This window comes from Convolutriloba macropyga, chromosome 2 (genome assembly GCF_964194025.1).
Source record: "Convolutriloba macropyga chromosome 2, txConMacr16.3, whole genome shotgun sequence".
NCBI classification, from domain to species: Eukaryota; Metazoa; Xenacoelomorpha; order Acoela; family Convolutidae; genus Convolutriloba; species Convolutriloba macropyga.
Genome location: NC_134469.1, coordinates 38,451,599 through 38,472,553, shown reverse-complemented (window position 1 = coordinate 38,472,553; position 20,955 = coordinate 38,451,599). Strand labels below are relative to the sequence as shown.

Here is a 20,955-nt window from a genome sequence, read left to right as displayed (position 1 = left end):
GACTAAAAATTCTGTAACTCTCTCGCGACTGATTCCACTTGCTTTTGTTAAGTTGTTGATAGAACCGAAAGCTGCTGGTCCCCTCTCGTTATACAACTTTTGCAATTTGATTCTATCTGAAACTGTAATTGAACCAGTCTGAACCATATTGTGTCCTCAAAATGTTGTTTTTAACCAGATGTGGTCTCAGATTTAGAACTTTCAGAATTAGGAAATAGTTTGGATCAACTGAAGCGTTCTTCAATTTAATTGAATAAAGGAATGTTTTTATGTCAACTCCTGTGTCAACGTTGTCGACAATAATTGTATTGGAAAGTGAAATTTTCACCCGTTTGTTTTCGTATATCTCTTTCAAAGTTTTCAATGTCTCAGGATAGTTCTTATAGTGAAATTCCAGGTCTGTCTTAAGTTCTTTAGGTGGACGATTGGTTTCTTCGGAACGTTCTTCTTTCACTTTTTTGATAACTGGGGAAACTGTTTCTTCTTTTTTTATATATCTCGCTGTAGGGTTCCGATGGTTTCCTTTTTCTGGTCTCCCACAGTTCTTTTGGAACAAGAACAAAATTTTTGACCTCACTCATTGAAGAAAGTTGAAAATTTGTTCATACAAGGTCGGTATATGTAACTTAATATTGTTATTCCAGCTTTTGAGCCCAATATAAGTCTTCTCGAACTTAGGGTTTTTAATTTTGATGTGAGCTTTCTAAGTTGTTTTTGGAAGCGAGTGAACTGATTTCTTCTTAATCATGTGAGGTTTCCTTTAATCAAGTTTACAATACACTCACAGAGAAATCTGATGAATTCCTTAGGACAATGTAGAAGGAAAGCTGGTTGAAGTTTCTTGTTGAGATTCCGAAAGAGCTTCAGAGTATAATAATTCTGTGCGTTTATCATTAATATCACTAATACGAGCACGACTGTTCGGTACGAAGAATTCTGAAGGAAATGAAGTTACATTTGAACAATATCTTAACAAATCAGGTGTAGGTGGTCTCAAATCTACCATAAGATGCCCATATGGTTCTTGTGTAGGGTCATCATACCATTGTTTTAGTTGTTTTCCCAGACCCAGTTGTCTTCCCAATATATCAATTTGCTGCACATCACTGGGTGCTTTGAACAAAACAATGTGAGTAGTGTGAAGCTCGGCATCACGTCCAGTTTTATTTTTGTGGAAAAGATTATGTTTGATATAAACACAATTTAAATTTCGATGTCTACCGGCTGTCGCAATTTCGTTGAATTTTTCCGACTTGGAAAGAATGTCTAATGAGTCATCGAATATAAGTAAATATTTTGTGCCGTCAGCTGGTAAGTTCTCAATTAATTCAAAATCAACACCCTGAATGAATTCTATGCCTGCATTTGATTGCATCATTGTATCGTAAATTGTCTGAAAGTGCTTATAGAAGTATAAAATTCGATCAAACGAGGGTTGAAAAGTTTTCATTTGTAGCATATCAATAATGAAAACAGTTTTCCCAGATCCGGAAGGACCAACAAGATACATCAGAATGCGTTCCTTTGTTGATATAATCTTATTCATTTTATGCTCTGGGATTAGGAAGTATGCAACCAACAGCACTTGAAAGAATAGCAATCCAAACTGTTCGTTCGTCACAAGTTCTGGCAAAAATGAGGTTGATAATTGAAAAAGGAAGAAGTATTAATAATACTAAGCACTGGAATATTGACAAAAAAGCTGTTCGAGAGCAAGTGCGTCCACACATTTTCCAAGGAGGTCGCTCTTGATTGTTATTATCGAAAATAAAGTCAGCTGCGTGGTTGTTATGATCTGTCATTAGAGTGCAACTGATTTTTGTTCGTGATTAGGAAATAATGATTCACACTTCGATTAAATGGAATCGTGGTGACAATTTCAGAAAACAACAATATGCTAGACCTGTTATATGTCCCAAGAAACAAAAGTTTAATTTTGAATTAAGGAATGGAACCATGTAACAGTACCCACGACCAATATTTAGATTTGTTTCCAGGTATCCCGTTGCATCATGAAATGTGGCATGTAAACGAAAAAAATTTTCGACCAATTCAAAAGTTTTTCTAACTTTGAATCGCCAACCCCTATTAGTCCTCCAAAGGGAACTTCTCTGTTGATTTTATCTAGATTTACATTTTTGTCAGAACTTCGACAGACAGCCAAAAAATAATTTTTCCTTTTTGTATTTCCAACAAAAAGTTGACTGATTTCTTTTTCGAACTCTACCATTTCCTCAATATTCATATCGAGCAACTGTTCTGAAAGAATGTAATTCAAAAAGTGAATAAATACAGACATCACATACATTATAAAAATTTACAATTACTTCTATGCACTTTGCGATTTTGTCTGGTTTTTGACTTTGTTCAGCACTGAAATAATTTCATTGCTCATTCGATTTATTTTCTGCAACTCCCCAATTGTGACAGAAAGGAAGCATTTCCTTCTAAAACTGTCCTTTTCAGTCCCTCGAGTGAAGAGCTTGATAGTGAAATAACATCGATTCGGATCATCTTGGTAAAATGTTCTGGTCACACATACTTTTCGCTTAGCAGTCTCACTCAATTCCCAGAACACATCGAATTTTGCTTTTTCCTCCACATCAGTTGGCTGGAACAAAGTTTCGTCAATCATCAACTTTGCAATAACTTCTGAGGGTTCAAATTGTAGTGCTTCTTTTAACATCTCAGGTAATTTTTGAATGAAAATTTTCAATTCCCAGACCGACAGCATCAGAAACTGATGTAGAACAAATTCATTTTCGACATTTTCGCGAAAGGCTTTCAAGTGGGTCCAATTCGAGCTTGTGTTGATAGTCTCCTCTGGGATGCTGATTTGATATTTCCGGTTGCTGTATTCTTGGAAAGACCAAAGGTTGTTGTTTCCTTGGCGATCCTCATTTGGTTTGGATTCAGTGTCCTCAACTTTCACGTTGATATCATTATACAAAGAATATATGCGTTCATTTTGATAATCAAACTGGGAAGAAGGAATAACTGGTTTTCCCTTATGGTTTCGTTTGCGGAAGGGGAAGGCGTAGGGTTTTTTGCTGTCAGCTGAGACTGAACTTTGATCCATCTGTGGCGTTTGAAGTAAGTAAAAGATGAGTTTTTAAGGCAAGAAAGGAAGAATTGAATAAATAAGGTAACTGAATATTGAAAACGAAAAGCAGCAAATGATTGAATTATCTTCAAGAAAGAGCTTTATAAATCGAACCAATAAAATTTTAGTAAGAACGAGAATTATTGCGACTTCGTAACCAATGAGATCATATAAAAGCAGTCGTAACCAATGACATTTGAGTGTTCTTCATGACGTAATAGTTATGTCATTTCTATTTTTAGTAACATCACGTGACGTGACAATTGATGTCACGTGAGGGAGAATTTATCAGTGAAGACAAGCAACTTTTAAGACCTATATTGGAGAGCACTTGTAGTTCGAGAAAGGAACATTTTTATGAAGTGATTGGTTCTCATCATTGTCATTTTCCTGGATAGGAGGAAGAATGAGGTCTTGGAAATTGGGTAGATCGAAGATTTGTGATTTTGTAGAAAATGTATCAGCATGTTTGGAGAATATGTCTTCTACCCACCATACACCGTAGTGATTTATATCACGAGAGTACGGGAACAAAATACCTTTGCAGTCTTTCAGTGGATGAAATCCTTGTTCTTTTCGAATTCTCTCAACGGCTTGAAAATAAGTGGGGAGAGAAAGTACTGAATTGTTGACTTTTTCTTCGCTAAGTGGAGTTTATGATGTCTAGCAGCCTCTAAAGTTCTCCACAAATCTTCCGGAAGTGTTAAGCTAGTAGTCTGTGTTTTTATTGTTACTCTTGTGCAATCCACCTCAAAGGATAATTCGATGTTATTATCAGTTACTGTTGTTCTAAATTTCGATTCCTCTTTGTTGGGAACGAAATCTAAATCAGAATGAAATGTCGAAAGAAAAGATGTTGAAGGAAGTAAAGGAAGTGTTGGAGTATTTTGCATTTTTTTAAGACCACAGATATTCAACTGAGACAAAACACAAAATGAACAAAGTTTCTCGGTCCTGGCTTATTTTAACATAGATTATACGAATGATATGATTGGTTAAAAAAATTCATTATATTAAAACATTTTTCAAAAAAAAAAATTAATATAAAACTTTTACATAAAAAACTTCAAAAATTGAAAAATGGAATAAAAGAAAAATAAAAAACCGCAAAATTTGCGTTTTCTGTTAAAAACCTTGTGTAAAAAAAACGCATTTTTGAAAGAAATTTATTTTAAGTAAAACGATTTTTATTTCAAAAAAAAATTACATTAAAAATTTTAAAAACTGAAAAATGGAAAAAATAGAAAAATAAAAAACCTCAAAATCTGCATTTTTTGCTAAAAACCTTATGTAAAAAACGACATTTTTTAAAGACATTTATTTTAAGTAAAACGATTCTTTTCAAAAAAAAAATAATAAAAATTTACATGAAAAAAACTTCAAAAACTGAAAAATGATAAAATAGAAAAATAAAAAAACGTAAAAATCTGCATTTTTTGTTATAAACCTTATGTAAAAAACAACTTTTTTAAATAAGAAATGTTCTAAAAAAAATTAATATTTCTATAAAAATAATTTTTTTTTTAATTAAACTCAAAAATTCGAAAAAAATGAAAACTATTTTTTTTCGAAAACTAACAAATGGAAAAAAAAGAAAATTTCAAATTATGCATTTTTCATCAAAAACCTTACGCAAAAAACGACATTTTTCAACCAAAATTTATTTAATTAAATTTAAAAAAAATAAATTTAAAATGAAAAAATTTACATAAAAAACTTCAAAAATTGAAAAGTGGAAAAATAGAAAAATAAAAAAAAACAAAAATAATTATTTCCTTTCAAAAAAGGTTAAGTAGATAAGATTAGCTGAAGTGCATTAGAGCGGATGCATTTCCCTGGGGTAATTAAGATAATTACCCCTGGGTAATTACGATAAGATGACAGGTCTATTGTTCTCACTCTCTTTTTAGGTACATCTTTGGAAATTGAACGAAAATAGGCTATACCTAATGTTAATACATAGGTACATCCTTTTACCCCCCCCCCCCCCAGCTCTGCTCAGCTACTACTACTGATGGGCAACCCGGGCATTCATTGCATTGAGCGCAAATCTTACACTTTTTACTCAAATTCACTTCAAATCTTACATCTTTTAGCGATTTTTAGCGGTGACACCTCGACCCGGGTAAGCGATGATTTTTGATAGTCCTCTGAGGAGGTAATATCAAGTTTCTTACAAGATCACAAATTCCTGAGGTCACTACTCTGTATGAGGTCCTCACCTTAAGACAGGTATAGACCAGACGGATATGGGTCGCTGACAGGGGTCTGGTGCGACTGAACTCAGAGTCTGGACTAAATTTCCTTCGCACCAATCCGTCTGGACCATAACTAAATTGGGTGTCTGTTAGGTCTCGCCTATAAAGTTCCTGTGCGTTCCGCCCAAAAACAATTTCGGCCTGGATCATACCCTTACCTCGGCCGCATACCTATTTTCTGTTATGGCTAAGAGAAAACCATTAGAAAAGTAAAAACATGAGAAAATCATTCAGTTTTTTCCTTTTCACTGCTTTTCTTTTTCATTCTCTGTGAAGAGGTAACAGTCAGATGTTTACCTCTGATCGCAGTCCGAACAAATAATTTCGACAAATTAAAGCCTATAATTCCAGCCCTATAAAGCAGCCTGGCCTCAGCAGTTTTTTAATGTATGTGTAATGAAGTTCAAACAATTTAGAGGGCATCATTAAAGAGAGTTCGATTTGGAAATAAACGAGAAAAAAATATTAATTGTTCTTTGAGAGTTTATGAAATCAAATGACTGTAACCCTTAAGGGGGGAGCCACTTCTAGCATCGGAAAGGGCGCTTGCTGGCTCTGCTTGTTTTTTTCTTATACGTGGTGTACTTGGCTAGCCTCGTGGATAAAGACCTCTACTTTTCTACGAGAAAACTCGCTGACTAGACCAAACTAGTAGTTGTTACGAATATACAGCTACAGCAAAAAAGGGTTGATGAATTGTATGAGAAAACCTCGTTGGCTTAATCTGAAAAATTTCATCAGAAGGCTAATATACCTGCCGTAAGGGATATTCAATTCAGATTAGCAAATAATACCTCAAATGCGCAAAATGTAATAAAAACTTGAATCAAGACTTGAACTTATCTGGAGAAAAAGCAGTTGCAAAAGCATGCTGGATCTGTTCCGCCAAAGTCAACAATCGAAACGCCATCTGTTTTTACACATCCCGAAAGCTGAAACAAGCATGAATCAGCCGTGCAGCCCAAACTAATCATCAAATCTTTTCAGAGGCCAATGGATCGAAACGCAGGTGTACACTGGCTAAGACAAAGCTTGCGACTAAAATCATAAGAGAACATGCAAGCAATTGTGGATCAATTCATTGTTTTGACGTATTCCTTTGTCGCCAGACACAAGAGAGAATTCAAGCAGCTACACAGTCAGAATAACGTTTTACAATCAGACGCTCGTTTCAGAAAGCATATAATAGCTCAATTGCTATAACAGCGATGGATTGATTCAGGGCAATAGCTAATTCCTTCTTTTCTGTCTTCTAAGTTATCTTCTGACCAGATCGTTACGCGTACCAATGACCACAGATAATTTTGAATTCAACCACAAGCCTAATGATTCAGACTTCAACAACAAAACGCATAACGCAAATTGACGACGTTTTGAGTTACAGTATTAGCTTACTTTTTTCCTTCCTTCTGGTTCATTTATGAAACAGCTCTCAGCTAATGATTTTTGATAGACGCTTGATTAGTTACTTATTTGCAATTATCAGCAAACACCGCTTCCTGTTCCAGTAGAGACAGCCTCTCGATTCGTAATTTTTGGCCTAAGATATAGGAAAAGCAAAAACCTCCAGTGAAGCAAAACTGCATAATTCTTGTCAGAGAGGCGAACTCGCCATCATAAGCATCATGCTAGAGGAACCAATACAAAATCCATTTTATCAATTACTCTCTATTAATTCTCATACTCACTTCACTGATTTCTTTATCAAATGTTAAATCTATTCAAACAACAACATAATTTAGTGCGAAGACGAAGAGCGGTTTGGTTCAGTGGTGTCATGGTTTAGGTCAGGTTAGTATAGCACTTTTTACGGCTCTTACCTTTAAAATTTTCACCTTACGCCAATTGTCGATTAATTAGAAGAACTGATAATCAGTATGTTTAAGAAGGCAATAAATTAGATGTGATAAGGGAGAAAGCAAAAAGCGCTCCTTACCGGGTGGCGATTGAACAACTGGGCTCGTTTTAACCAGACGAGGAGACCGCGGCGCTACAAGTCAATGTATTCATGACAGAAATTTATATGATGAAGTATAAGATTTTGTGGATAAAGGAAATGATTAACGAGTATTAGGATGGAGGTTTTAGATTTGCTAACGGTTAAAAATCTAAATAATAAGGTGAAAATTTTAAAGGTAAGAGCCGTAAAAAGTGCTATACTAACCCGACCTAAACCATGACACCACTGAACCAAACCGCTCTTCGCACTAAATTATGTTGTTGTTTGAATAAATTTAACATTTGATAAGGAAATCAGTGGAGTGAGTATGAGAATTAATTAAGAGTAATTGATAAAATGGATTTTCTATTGGTTCCTCTAGCATGATGCTTATGATGGCGAGTTGATGGCGAGTTTTTTGCTTTTCCTATGGCTTAGGCCAAAAATAACGAATCGAGCGGCTGTCTCTTCTGGAACAGGAAGCAGTGTTTGCTGATAATTGCAAATAAGAAACTAATCAAGCGTCTATCAAATATCATTAGCTGAGAGCTGTTTCATAAATAAACCAGAAGGAAGGTAAAAAGTAAGCTAATACTGTAACTCAAAACGTCGTCAATTTGCGTTATGCGTTTTGTTGTTGAAGTCTGAATGATTAGGCTTGTGGTTGAATTCAAAATTATCTGTGGTCATTGGTACGCTTAACGATCTGGTCAGAAGATAACTTAGAAGACAGAAAAGAAGGAATTAGCTATTGCCCTGAATCAATCCATCGTTGTTATAGCAATTGAGCTATTATATGCTTTCTCAAACGAGCGTCTGATTGTAAAACGTTATTCTGACTGTGTAGCTGCTTGAATTCTCTCTTGTGTCTGGCGACAAATGAATACGTCAAAACAATGAATTGATCCACAATTGCTTGTATGTGCTCTTATGATTTTAGTCGCAAGCTGTGTCTTTGCCAGTCTACACCTGCGTTTCGGTACTGAGATTCGATCCATAGGCCTCTGAAAAGATTTGATGATTAGTTTGGGCTGCACGGCAGATCCATGCTCGTTTTGCTTGTTTCAGTTTTAAGGATGTGTGAAAACAGATGGCGTTTCGGTTGTTGACTTCGGCTGAACATATCCAGCTGGCTTTTGCAACTGCTTTTTCTCGAGATAAGTTCAAGTCCTGATTCAAGTTTTTATTAATTTTTGCGCGTTTGAGGTCATATTTGCTAATCTGAATTGAATATCCCTTACGGCAGGTATATTAGACTTCTGATAAACTTGTTTCACATAAAGCCAACGAGATCTCATACACTTTTATCAACGCTCTTTTTTGCTGTAGCTGTATATTCGTAACAACTACGAGCTTGGTCTAGCCAGCGAGTTTTCTCGTAGAAAAGTAGAGCTCCAACCTATGATTTATACAAAATATCACATTTTTCAAAAATGTTTAGTTGACTTAGACGCCATAATTGACAGATTTTTGTTTGCTCTGCCTACCCGATCTCTACATTGTTTGCTCCATTTTAGATGAAGGGTTAATGTTTAGGTGATGAAGTTTAACTGAGTTTGGTCTTTTAATCAGTTTTTCTTTATTTGAAAGATCATGACTAGATTTTTTCACGGGTTTTTGGACACCAGGTAGTTTGTTTTTCCAGTGTTTACTCTTAAGATATACTCTTATATTTATCTTTCTGCGCCATTTGACCAATTAGTTCAGTGAGCAATGAAGTAACCCTTGTTTTGATGTACAAGAACACGTCCTGTAATAAAAGGGCAAAATCAACGGCGAAATGGTATTTGGACAGGTACTTTAGGAATAACACTGACATAAACCAAGAAGAGTCTTGGTACAATGACACTGTCCTGAGTTAGTCCAGCTATTGTTGAAAAAGTGGTGCGTTTTGAGTTATTCAGATTCCCATATAAATTTCTTTGAGTGAGAAGAGGGTTTAGCCATCTTCTCTCAGTTATGTGCGCAAAGTATTTGCTGCAGTTTTTTGTAGTCTTAGTCTCCACACTGCATCAAGCTTTTTCAACATCTATTCAAACAAAATCCACCATTTCGGTCTACTGATGCTTCTCTTATGTTCTGAATTAGTTGGAGCATGTTGTGAAGCGGCTTCGTCTATAGGTACTTTATGTTTCGCCGAAGACATTATGATGTTCAGAGTGCGTTAGGGAATTGTCCTTTGCAGAAATGCTGCATGTTTTCGCCAGACAGTTGTTGTGGCTGATTGGTCGGTAACTTTCTGCCTCTTATCTGTTTTTGTTCGTCTTTGGTATCTTTTTGACTTCTCAATTTTTCCAAGAAATGGAAACAAAAGATGTGTTCTTAGAGCTCGTTATAAGGAGAGAGGTATATGCTTTGAGGCAGTTAGGCAACATTATAGAATGTTTATATGATTTTAGATTATCCGGGGCTTGAATTATTAGTTTTGTTCGCAGTTTCCTATTTTTGATCTACTTTTTGTACACAGTTTTTGATTTCAATTCCTCCGCTATGAGGAGGCAATTTGGTCTCTTATTTGAATTCCTCGAACTGCTGATTTGATTTCAAGCTTTCGTAATTTTGGTCTTTCATCGTACCCGCTAATAAAGTTTTAATGATTTCGCATTTTTTTGCCCATTATTGTTCCGAGTTTCTTAGAGAAGATTTCAGTACCTTGCTGTTTTCTAGTTGGTTTTTTAAATCCCCAGACAAAGCCTTAGTTTTTCTTCCAAATGCTTTTGTTCCCCTCATTTTGAGTCACTGCGATCAGGTTCGACTGCCTAACTTTATCCGATCGTTGCACCTTTTTTGTACATCTGTGAAGAAAATGTTTTTTCCCTCAAAGTTCTGTATTGTTTTAAATTTGCTCTTCTGTTGTATTCCTTTTCTTGTTCTTGACGGATGAGATCAATAGTTTTTTGGCGGAAGAGAAATCCTTTCTGTTGGAAGTACGATTCTTATAGTGGGCTAAGAGCGAACAGTGTAAGTAGTTGGTTATATTGTTCCTCAGCTTTTGGATAGGCTGGTGGAGTTTTCGTTTTTTCTCTCTTCTCATCTCTTAGATTTTTCTGCAATTGTTTTTTTGCCTCAGTTTTTTTTGTACTGATTCGAGGTTGTGATGGCCGAACTGTAGTCAGTACCAAAGTTCTCGGCAACAAGGAATGTGCCAAAACAATTGGAAAATCATATATCGGTCAAGTGTACGATAAGCATGTTTCGGCGTGCTCTTGCAATTGATGTGAAAACCATCGTTTAAAAAGTCTAAATTTCGCTTCTCAAGAATTTCTAATATTTTTTAACCGTTTTTCTTGTTATATATGCAACTTAGCTTCTGACGGGAAGCGTGAAAATGTTCGGAGATGAAAACTATTTACATTTAGGTTTCGAAAATCTTTACAGGAAAAATCTCGACCTAAGTGATATATAGCTCTAACCCAAAGATTTCCTAACACAGGTTTTTCCAAAGCGCGCGTTTAGTATTTCGAGAACTTTCCTTTGGTCGTCATATATATCAGATTGTTGAGGTTTAACTTTGGTTTTTGTTGCTTTTTTTGCCAATTTCTTTGAACCATTTAATTAACTTGCCTTCCTTGTTGCCATTACGAAGTAAATTTTAATCTTATGTAGCTTTTTCCCGTTCCTTATTTACCTCATTGAGGCACACAGTGGCAAAGTTCTTGCATTTGTGTTAGACAAACCTCGGCAGTTTCATTGCAAGAAATAAATTTTGTCAGTGTTAGCTGAATTGATAGCTGCTTGCTGCATTTTTTTGCATTTTTACATTTGTGATGTTGTTTTTAGCACGTTTGATATTTGCAAATTTCACCTGAGTTGGCTATGGATCAATTGATAAAACAGTTGATCTATAGTTTGTGACATTTAGTTACTCTTGTTTTGATGCTAAAAACGTTTACTTTTGCTTTGCACTTCGATGAAGTATTGATCATCTTGCATGCTTCATCTGCAGTTGCTCGTGCTTCTGATATAAGAGCTCTATTTTCTCTCATTTTAGCTAGAGCAGCGTTTGTGAAGTCTGTTCCTTATATAAACGAAAAAATTTATTGATCTTTTTAAAATCTGTATTTTGAGTAAAGGAGCAAATGGTCTAAATTTCAAATTCTTAGAGGTCGTTTGAAAATTTTTACAGGCTTCAAAAAGTCGTACTTAGTCATTTAGTAAGATAAAAAGAAAAAAGACAATTTTTTTTTAAAAAAATCGCTTTTGATAGAAAGCCTAAGGACATTCCTATCAACGCTGAGTACTGGATTTCCTGTCACACGTTGATGTACCGGTCCGAAAGCGATGAAAGCAGTCTTTTACAGATCTTCATCTGTACCCAGGCACAAATTAGGCGGTAAGAAAAGATCTGCAAAATAGAAATAACGGCGTTATGAAATGACATTTTTTTAAAGCAGCAGCTGGTCTTTAGCAACTAGCATCATAAAGTAGAAGGTTAAACAAACACTAATATTTGATTACTGAAAACTGCGTTATTCGTGGATTTCACTGTTTTTATCTTGAAAAATAGTCAAAATACTTCTAGCTGATTTTGGCTTGGGTCTGTTCAGTCTGGCTGAAGGTAGTCAACGTCTGTTCGTTCTAGCCCATAACTGGCTTCGGGTGTTGCGTCTGAACCCAACCCGCCGCCGAGACCCTAGTCCGTTGGCCCATACACGTTTTGGGTCGCTGATCGCATTCTGGGTATCTATGAAGTTTTGAAAGCGAACGCCTAATTTGCCAAAATTTTTAAAACTACGGAAACTTTGTTAGAAAGAATCTTGGTTGTGAGCGAGGCGAAATATTTGGGAGGGAAATAATGCAGCTGATTTATGTTTTTTAATTTTTTTATTAAGTGACTAAGCTGGCGGTGGGAGGCAGAACAGGTCCAATTAATCAATAAAAACCATGCACCTTTCTGTACCGCGTGAACGTATAGACATTGTTGCACAGCAATAAATTGACATCTAAGAGTTGTGTTTTAGAACTTTGTCATCTTCTGAGCTTTATACATAATTTGGTCAAATCAACGCGGTACATCAACAGTACACCGGCCCGTTTTATTATATCAAATAGGCCAACAAGCCTTAATAATTTAGTTTTTGTATGATAATGAATGAACAGGCACTCATTTTAAGTTGTTTTTAACATCGAGCCTTAATAATGAGAACATTAAAAGAAGCGTGTATTTAAAATGAAATGTAGTTAAGAGTTCAGATTTTTTTATCTTGCAAAAAGAAACAGGCCGATAACTATTCCGTTTTGTCTAAATTGTTGAGTTGTATTTTTCTCTTTATAGTTGTGGGTTCTCGAAGGCATCATTTGCCAATATGTGAAGAAGTGGCGAGACAGGGCGACCTAATCGGTGTGTGTGGCCTGGGTTTGACCTCAAGAATGGGTGATATGAACTCGTTTGCAAACAGCCTCATGGAAGCCTACTTCAGTGTGAGCTACTTAGAAAGTGGATTCATACCAATCGTGGATCCTGTTAGATTTTGCCGAGATGAAGATATTTGCACCAACACCCATACGCCAGGTTCCAATTCAACTACATCATTCACTAATTTCACGACACTCAAGTGTAGCTTAGTTAATTTCGTAATTTTTTCTAATGATTAAACTTTAATGAAATTGGTAATTAAAATGGAAGTTGCGCAGGATAAAAATATATCGATGAGACTGAATAGTCTTTTAGATTCGCCATCAGTTTTATCCAATTTTGTATGGCTTCGTTCCGGAATGGGGGGGGGGGGTTAGAATGAAGTAATTTGGGCTGTGTTAGATTGTCAAGCAGCAGAATTAACGTTAAACTGTTGGTATATTTGTCTAGGACAAATTAGTCGCGAGATTAAGATGTTCGTATTGTCTGTCTTCGCCCTGGTAAACCAACACCGCGAGTCCATAAAAAGAAAAGTTTACACGGTCATCTCATTAATACATCTTTTAATGTTAAATGCACCAGCTTTTAGCATCCACATACAAGTTGTCCTAGATATGTAAAAACTGCACTATCACATAAGTGACAAAATTATCACTGGTGATCACGTCGGTCAACATACAGGTTTCGCCAAATCAGATATAGACATCATATAAAATTTATTTGTATTTCATTTAAAAATAATTTAGTTTTCATAATTTTCATATAGTTTTTCCCACATTTTTGTTCAATGTTTTTTTCATCCCGTATGTATTATCATCTTAAAGCAGCCTGCACTCTTCTTCCCTGACACAAAACAACAATTCTAAGAACTATTTAGACAAATTTCTGCAAATATTTTGTTCCTAGTGCAGCGATTTTGGTCAAATTTTGCTGTTCAGAATGTTGCTTTTCACTAACACTCCGACGCTGAAACAGTTTTTCGTCAACTTTTAATTTTTTTCTACTTTTTTTGAAACCTTTTGTGAAATAATGTTTCGTTGAGTTGTTACCACTTTGACACTACAAAAAAACAAGGTACTTATAAAAAGAATAGTTCAATTTATTTGCAGTTAAAAAAATACACATGAGAATATAATACCCTGAGAAAAATTTCGGGGGTTGGATTCAGAAAGCCATTCTTTGATGCGCGAGTTTTCTGATATATTGTTTATAATTAAAAAAAGGTTCCTAAACATATAACTCTTGTGTTGTTTTTTGTGGAGTTTTATAGAAATCCATACAATTGCTAATTGATTCTTGATTTATTTTTCTCGGAATTGTAAATTTTCCACTTATTTGCTTTCCTTCAATTATCGACACCTTTAAAGTTTTACTGAAACCCTTGGATACTGGCATCTAAATTTTTTAATATCGAAGTGCTGTCGGCGAAAAGATTTAGTGTCGATGATTTTTTACTAAAGGAAGACCTTTAATGTAGATTACAAACAGCAGTGGGCCAATGAGCGATTTTTGAGCTACACCGCAAGGCACTGCATTCAATTGACGTTTGGAACCATTTACTTCAACAAATTGATTACGATCCTTTAGGGAACTGCTTAGGGAAGCTAAACAATAGCCTCTAATTCCATAGCAACTCAATTTATTTTTTTAGAATTCCATGGTCCAATGTGTCGAATGCTTTTTTAAAGTAATACCAGCAACTGGACATTTGTATGCTCTTTAACGATCCGTACGTCTTTTGTTATGTTTTCTGCATTAACTAACCAATGTGACATGGGTAATGTCAGTTGTTTGTTGTTGTATAACTAATATGTGTCTTTGATGATATATTGAATTTCTCTCATTATCTGATGAATGCTGATGAATAGAATTTTTAATTTCAATAATCAAAGACAAAACAAAACGAAGACATTGGAATTCTCATGATCTGGAAAGATTGGGATTCTCATCGATTCAAGGTTGACATTCGAAAATTGGATGAACGTAGTTTTGAGCAAAAGAGCAATGTATTGCCAGGGAGCACGTAGATTTAAAGTCAGCTGTACTAGATCGTATGTCTTTTCCAATTCTGTTTTCTTTCGAAATTTGTCTACAAAAAGTACAGAACGTCTAGATCGGCAGGAATTTTCAATATTGAAGTTTGTCATGTCTAATCATAGAAACCACCGTTAATATATCTACTCACCAAATCTCGACTTCTGGTTAAACTACGTATTTCGTCAATTGTTCTGACGAAGCTTCATTCGCATTGGATGCAATGGGAACATTGACAACTTTTATGAGTCAAAATCAGCCAAGCGCTTTCCAGTTCAAAGAAAACTGAACCCAAAAGGGCCAAAGTATATACATCAAGAAAGAAAACCAAACAAATGGGATAAATTATTGCTGGTAAAAAAAGCAGTGCCAAACTCTCCCGGACCTGGTTCGCATTGAATATCAACCCTGAACCATTAAAAGTTGCAGAGTGTTTTTTACTCATTCCATTATTCTGATCAGGTCCCACTTTAAAATTTACAGTCTGAATTTTTCTACTTAATGAGTGTTCCATCTGCACATACAATAATTTTTTTTTTCATTTCTGGTGCTCATGTGGGCATAACAAATCTAAGACTGTCCTGCAAATAAGCATGAACAAACGCCGGCTGTGTTTATTCTCGGCGTCACTACCCGCGCTGTTGTGTGGACTCACACTCTCAAGTGGCAATTAATTTTCTCCCTATCACGGTTATTATATATATATATATATATATATATATATATATATATACATATATATATATATATATATATATATATATATATATATATAGCTATATATATATATATATATATATATATATATATATATATATATATAATATCGCTCTCTCTATCCCACTTGCCCTACTTGCATGCTTTAAGTGAAGTAAGAAACCATGTTTCTGGTAATCAAGTGAACTATGATTAAAAATGATCTAGATTATAACAAATTGGTTATAATGATAATAAATTAAAATGATCTACATAATAAATAATACGGTGATCAAGTTCAAAATAATAAAGATTGAGCGAGATTATCGCTCAATCAGTTATTGAGCGATAAACAGAAGAATGTTTTGAAAATTACTAAAGAACATTGAAGTTCTTTAGTAATTTTCAAAACATTCTTCTGTTTATCGCTCAATAACTGATTAAAACTCTTCTCTGAGTAACCGTTCCCTGACCCGATCATGAAGAGAGGGCATCGTTCCATTTTTTCCCAAGATTACATCGAATACTTGGAGGTCGTTCTTCCTCACGGATGGCTGTCAGAATTGAGGGAAAGCTAGGGAAAGAAGGGCCGCGTCTCTGGCAGGTTCGAAAGGAGGGAAAACATCGAATCACATAGAAACAAAGATCTGAAAAAGATTAAATCGGAGGCAGAAACTGTTGACTCTATAGATTATGCAAAGTGTATGATAAAACATTTGATGGTCAAACATGGTCAATAAAGAACATGAATACTAAAACATTTGGAGAAGCTAACATCGTGAACATAGGATAACATTGGGAATTTAGTGATATTACATTGGGAAGACATCCCCGGATAACACTATAATGTAAGTGAGGCTGCGAAGATGAGGGACAGGCTGAGATGGTACAGCGCTGAACTGCACTGCGACCAAAGTTCGGGCTTTAATATTAAATTATTAATATTAAAAGTATTAATTTTGAACTAGCGGAATGGCTTTCTAATTTTTTCTATGTGATTTTGTATAAAACTGTGTTTTCAATTCAAATACGATTAATTTATCCCAGACAAGTAAACATTTAACCATCTGGTTGTATTTTTCCGGATATGCGTTTGAAATCCTAACGTTATTCAAATAGATAAGAGGCAACGTTTTTCCGAATATTTTCATTACCTACAATATGGAAGAAAAAGAAAATGTTTCTTGAGTCCTTGTTTCTTAATTGTTTATTTGTTTATTATTTTTTGCAGATGCTAACACTTGCTTCAAGGACGTAGGATCACCTGTCTATCAGTTTAGTTGTGTAGAAGTCAACGGGGTTAACCAGCTTGTTCCTAAATGCTTGTACGGGATAGCCAAACCCATCATTCACAGATCCATAGATGAGAGGGGGGAACTCACAGGGTGCAAGGGGGAGCAGCGATTCGTGAATCTGACTAACTTATTGTTTGGGATAAATGTTATCACGCAGTTCTATACTGACTAAGTTTCAAGTCAGGAAATAGAACTTGGAGCAGTTTTTGCCTTACATTGCGGACTTTTGTTGGCTTCCCCCTTTTGTTTCTCCTAAACAAACATTCCAGGTGGTTTTATTAACAGCTACGAACATTCTTGCCGGAGATACCTACAAAAAGTATATTCGCTTAATTGAAACATTTATTGGTAAAAATTAGAGTCAAGTCTGTTGTGGAAGGGTAATCAAGAATTTATGTGTCAAAATTTTATGATGAGATTTTCTGTGCTGCTGTAGTTATCCCGAGATCCAAAAAAGTATAAGACGGAAAGAGTCATAAACCGCATTTACATAATCAGGGCTAATGTAGTATCTTTTGTTACAAACAAAGCCATCAACTGGTTTTTCGCTTTCCTTGGTGCTGATCCTATTTAAGGGGGAGTGGGGGGGGGGGGGTCGAACTTGCTCTGCAGCGAAATTTTACCGAAGCAGTGCAATTTGATTCGAACCAAAATTTTTAAGAACGCTAATTATGAACGCTAATTCAGCTTTAAGAACGCTGAATTATGAAACGCGATTATCAAATTAATTCATGTTCTTTTTTCTCAAAGTGTATTGAGTTTCATAGTAAATTTATCAATATGAAGCTTATCGAACAATTCTACTACGTGTTCAAGATTCTCTGTCAGCTTAGCATTTTGTTCAGGACGGTCATTCTAATTGATTAAGAAAAATGTGTTTCTGTATCTCACGTACCACGTATTACAGATAAGTTATGCTTAAGAACGTTGGTATTTCTCGTTAATAAAGAGACCAGCCATGGCTGAAGTGAAGAAAAATAATGAAGAAAAACACGAGCTTGCAGTTTTTGTTGATTATAACGATGAGGTTCAACAATTCCTGGCCGAAAAACAATTACAACAACCAGAACAACAACAGCAACAAAGACAACTTCACACTGATCCATTGTTAAAACGGAAGCGATACTTATCCTTGATGTTCCTATCAGCACAAAGTGCTTTTACTGTTTTAGTCACAAGATATTCGCGGACAATGCCTGGCGAACGTTACTTTTCAACTACTGCTGTTTGTGTTCAGGAAGTTATAAAACTATTTGCCAGTATTTTCATGATTCTCTTTTATGAAGGGGGGATCAGAGGATTGATAACACAGGTGAAAAATGACATAATAAATGAGCCCTGGGACAATTTGCGGGTGGGCGTGCCTGCTGTTCTCTACGTGGTTCAGAACAATTTATTCTATGTTGCAATATCAAATCTTCCAGCAGCTACATATCAGGTAGTTTTCCAGACCAGAATTATCACGACTGCGCTTTTTGCGGTGCTAATCCTCAAACAGAAACTCTCGGGAACAAAATGGCTCTCTCTTTTCCTTCTCACATTAGGAATTGCGGCTGTCCAAATTGAAACAACCGTATCCAGCGACGCAGCCAAAGATGCAAGTCCCGAATATCATAATCCAATAGCTGGTTTTATTGCAATCGTGGTCATGTGTTTAACATCTGGCTTCTCTGGCGTGTACTTTGAAAAGATCCTGAAACAAACTCAAGTTTCGGTCTGGCTGCGAAACATTCAACTGGCAACATTTGGTCTTATTCTGGGAATTGCCGGTGTTTATTACAACGATGGATTAGACGTGGTGGAACGTGGGTTTTTCCATGGGTACAACCGCTGGACTATGACTGTCATCTTTAGCCAAGCTTTAGGAGGTCTTATAATTGCATGCGTTGTGAAGTACGCTGACAATATCCTGAAAGGATTCGCTACATCAATTGCTGTAATCATTTCCTGTTCATTTTCAGTAGTTTTATTTGACTTTCACCTCACACCAATATTTGTTTTTGGTTCTTCTATCGTAATTTGCTCTGCTTGTTTGTATAATAGTTCCAAGTAACAGCTCAAATTTGAACTTAAATATGTAAATTTTGGATCTATTTGTGAAAAATGCTTTCGATTATTGTTTCAATTTACTTCTCCAGCAAACATTAATAATTTAGAATTTAGATGGGAAAGAGAGAGAGAGAGAGAGAGAGAGAGAGAGAGAGATTTATTTAGCTTTTTCGTATAAATACAATAAAGCAAGGACGGGGACATCAATTTCCTCTTTTCAGATCACCCTCTCATGATGGTAGCACAAGAAAATAATATACTTTGCAGAACACATGACAGAACAAAAGACAAAATTACGGAAGATCGATTATTTGGAGCGGTCGCCATAAACATATTCAACAAATTTAGAATTATTACAGATATAAGAATATTTCAATTTGTGGCAAATATCAGGAAGGTTGTTTCTAGTGACATTATCAGGTAACACTCCAATTAATCTAAGCTTATTATATAGAACAGAACCTCTAAATTGAACTGAGTTCCTCTCAACTTTACTTTTTCAAACAGAATATTAAGCAAATTCAATGTACTATTTCATGTATTGACACCTTTGTTTTTTTGAACCATATCGTTACAAAACTTAATGCAGGGATGTCCATTTAGAGATTTGAGAACAAACTTGAGCAGTTCATATAATTGCAATTTGTAAACAGAGAGTATTGTATTGTTTGTAAACAGGTCATTGCAACTGTCCCGCTTTTTTCGGAAGTGTATTATTTTCAAAATTTTCTTTTGTAATCGAAAAATGGGAATGAGTGAAGAATAGCTGCGACATCCGTAGACAAGTATGCCATACTGAATCATTGAATTTACATTTGTATTGTAATAGTTTAATAAATTACTTCTGGGAATATAGTGTCTGAGTTTCGAAAAGTCCACGATGCTTGCTAAGCTTTTACAACATGGGAAATGTGAGTTCTAAAAGTTACTTTTGAGTCCAAACGTACACCAAGATATTTATATGTATTGTCAATTTTTACATATTGGTTATTAAAATCGAAGCGTGGATTCAAATTATCTGTTTTAATGTTCAATTGAATGGTTTTTTTCAAGATTTAAAACAAACATGATTTCAGTTAACAAATCATTTATGTTTTAAAGATCTGATGCTACCTCGTTAATAGAACAACCAATTGCTTTAATATTTGTATCATCTGCAAACAAAAGAGGAGCTTGTTCCATTTAATTCTGATCTTTGCATTCTGTTCCCAAGATACGATTTAAACCAAAACTGACACGTTCCTCGTATCCCGTACAATTCCAATTTACTTATAAAGATGACATGGTTTATTGTATCTAAAGCCTTTTTGAGGTTTAGGAAAAAACTGATGATGTTATTGTTCTGATTTCGGCGTATTGTTTCTGTTAGCTGAACCAATGAATCAATAGTGCTGTGTTTTGCTCTATAACCAAACTGGTTAATATGCAGTAGATTTAAACATTCGATGAATGAATATAATCGGTTGTACATTACTCTTTCGAAAACTTTGCTCCATACATTTTAAAGGTATAGTGGCCTAAAAGTATTTTCATCAACTTTGGAGCCTTCTTTATGAAGCGTGTGGTACGGTTGTACCATTTTAAGTTCATGTTTGATTACTTAGTACTAGATTAATTTAAGTTTGCCCTTGTCAGGCTAAAAGTCATATTTCACATATAATTAATTTACCGCCGACTAATAAGTCAACTTTTTAGTTTTGTTCATATCTCCTACTTTTGATTATTTATTCATTCTCTAGAATCTCATCATTGAATTCAGTTGCTTCAATCTACTCTGTTTTACACTAAGACCGATCCTATTGGATTCGAGGAGGAATTCCACACTCAATTTTGTGTAATCGCATCGCGATTGCAAAGTAAATCTGAAAGTGGTAATCCCACGACTTAGTAAAACATGGATTCGCACCTCGAATCCACTCTACAAATTCTAAGTGGATTTGTGACACGAAACGTATCTCTACGGTCAGGGATATCACATGGCGCAGTCAGCAACTAAAGAACGTGCACTCCTTGGAATCGAGCCCTTTTGGGAAAAACCAACACTTGAACCTCCATTGCGATGGGATCGATGGCAGATCATGCTGAAATTAGCTATCATGGCTAAAGAATGGCATTTCGATTGATATTCTTCTTGGAGATCCGCCAGACAAAGTTATTCTACCTCCAGAGCCCATATACGAGGCTGACACACAGCCGAGTAACGTTTCAATCTACCCCGAATTCAG

At 35.4% G+C, this 20,955-nt stretch overlaps 1 protein-coding gene and 1 pseudogene across 1 annotated transcript in view; both read left to right on the top strand.

Moving 5' to 3' along the window:
• LOC142334895 (transmembrane protease serine 4-like) overlaps window positions 1-17,020 on the top strand; it is a 61,720-nt gene extending 44,700 nt beyond the window's left edge. The window contains exons 5-6 of the mRNA XM_075383222.1: window positions 12,576-12,812; window positions 16,618-17,020. Of these exons, the coding sequence (XP_075239337.1) occupies window positions 12,576-12,812; window positions 16,618-16,853 (473 nt within the window). The 3' untranslated portion in view covers window positions 16,854-17,020. The remainder of the gene's footprint in view (window positions 1-12,575; window positions 12,813-16,617) is intronic.
• Window positions 17,021-17,521: 501 nt separating this feature from the next.
• LOC142335265 (UDP-N-acetylglucosamine transporter pseudogene) lies at window positions 17,522-18,825 on the top strand (annotated as a pseudogene).
• The last annotated feature ends 2,130 nt before the right edge of the window (window positions 18,826-20,955 follow it).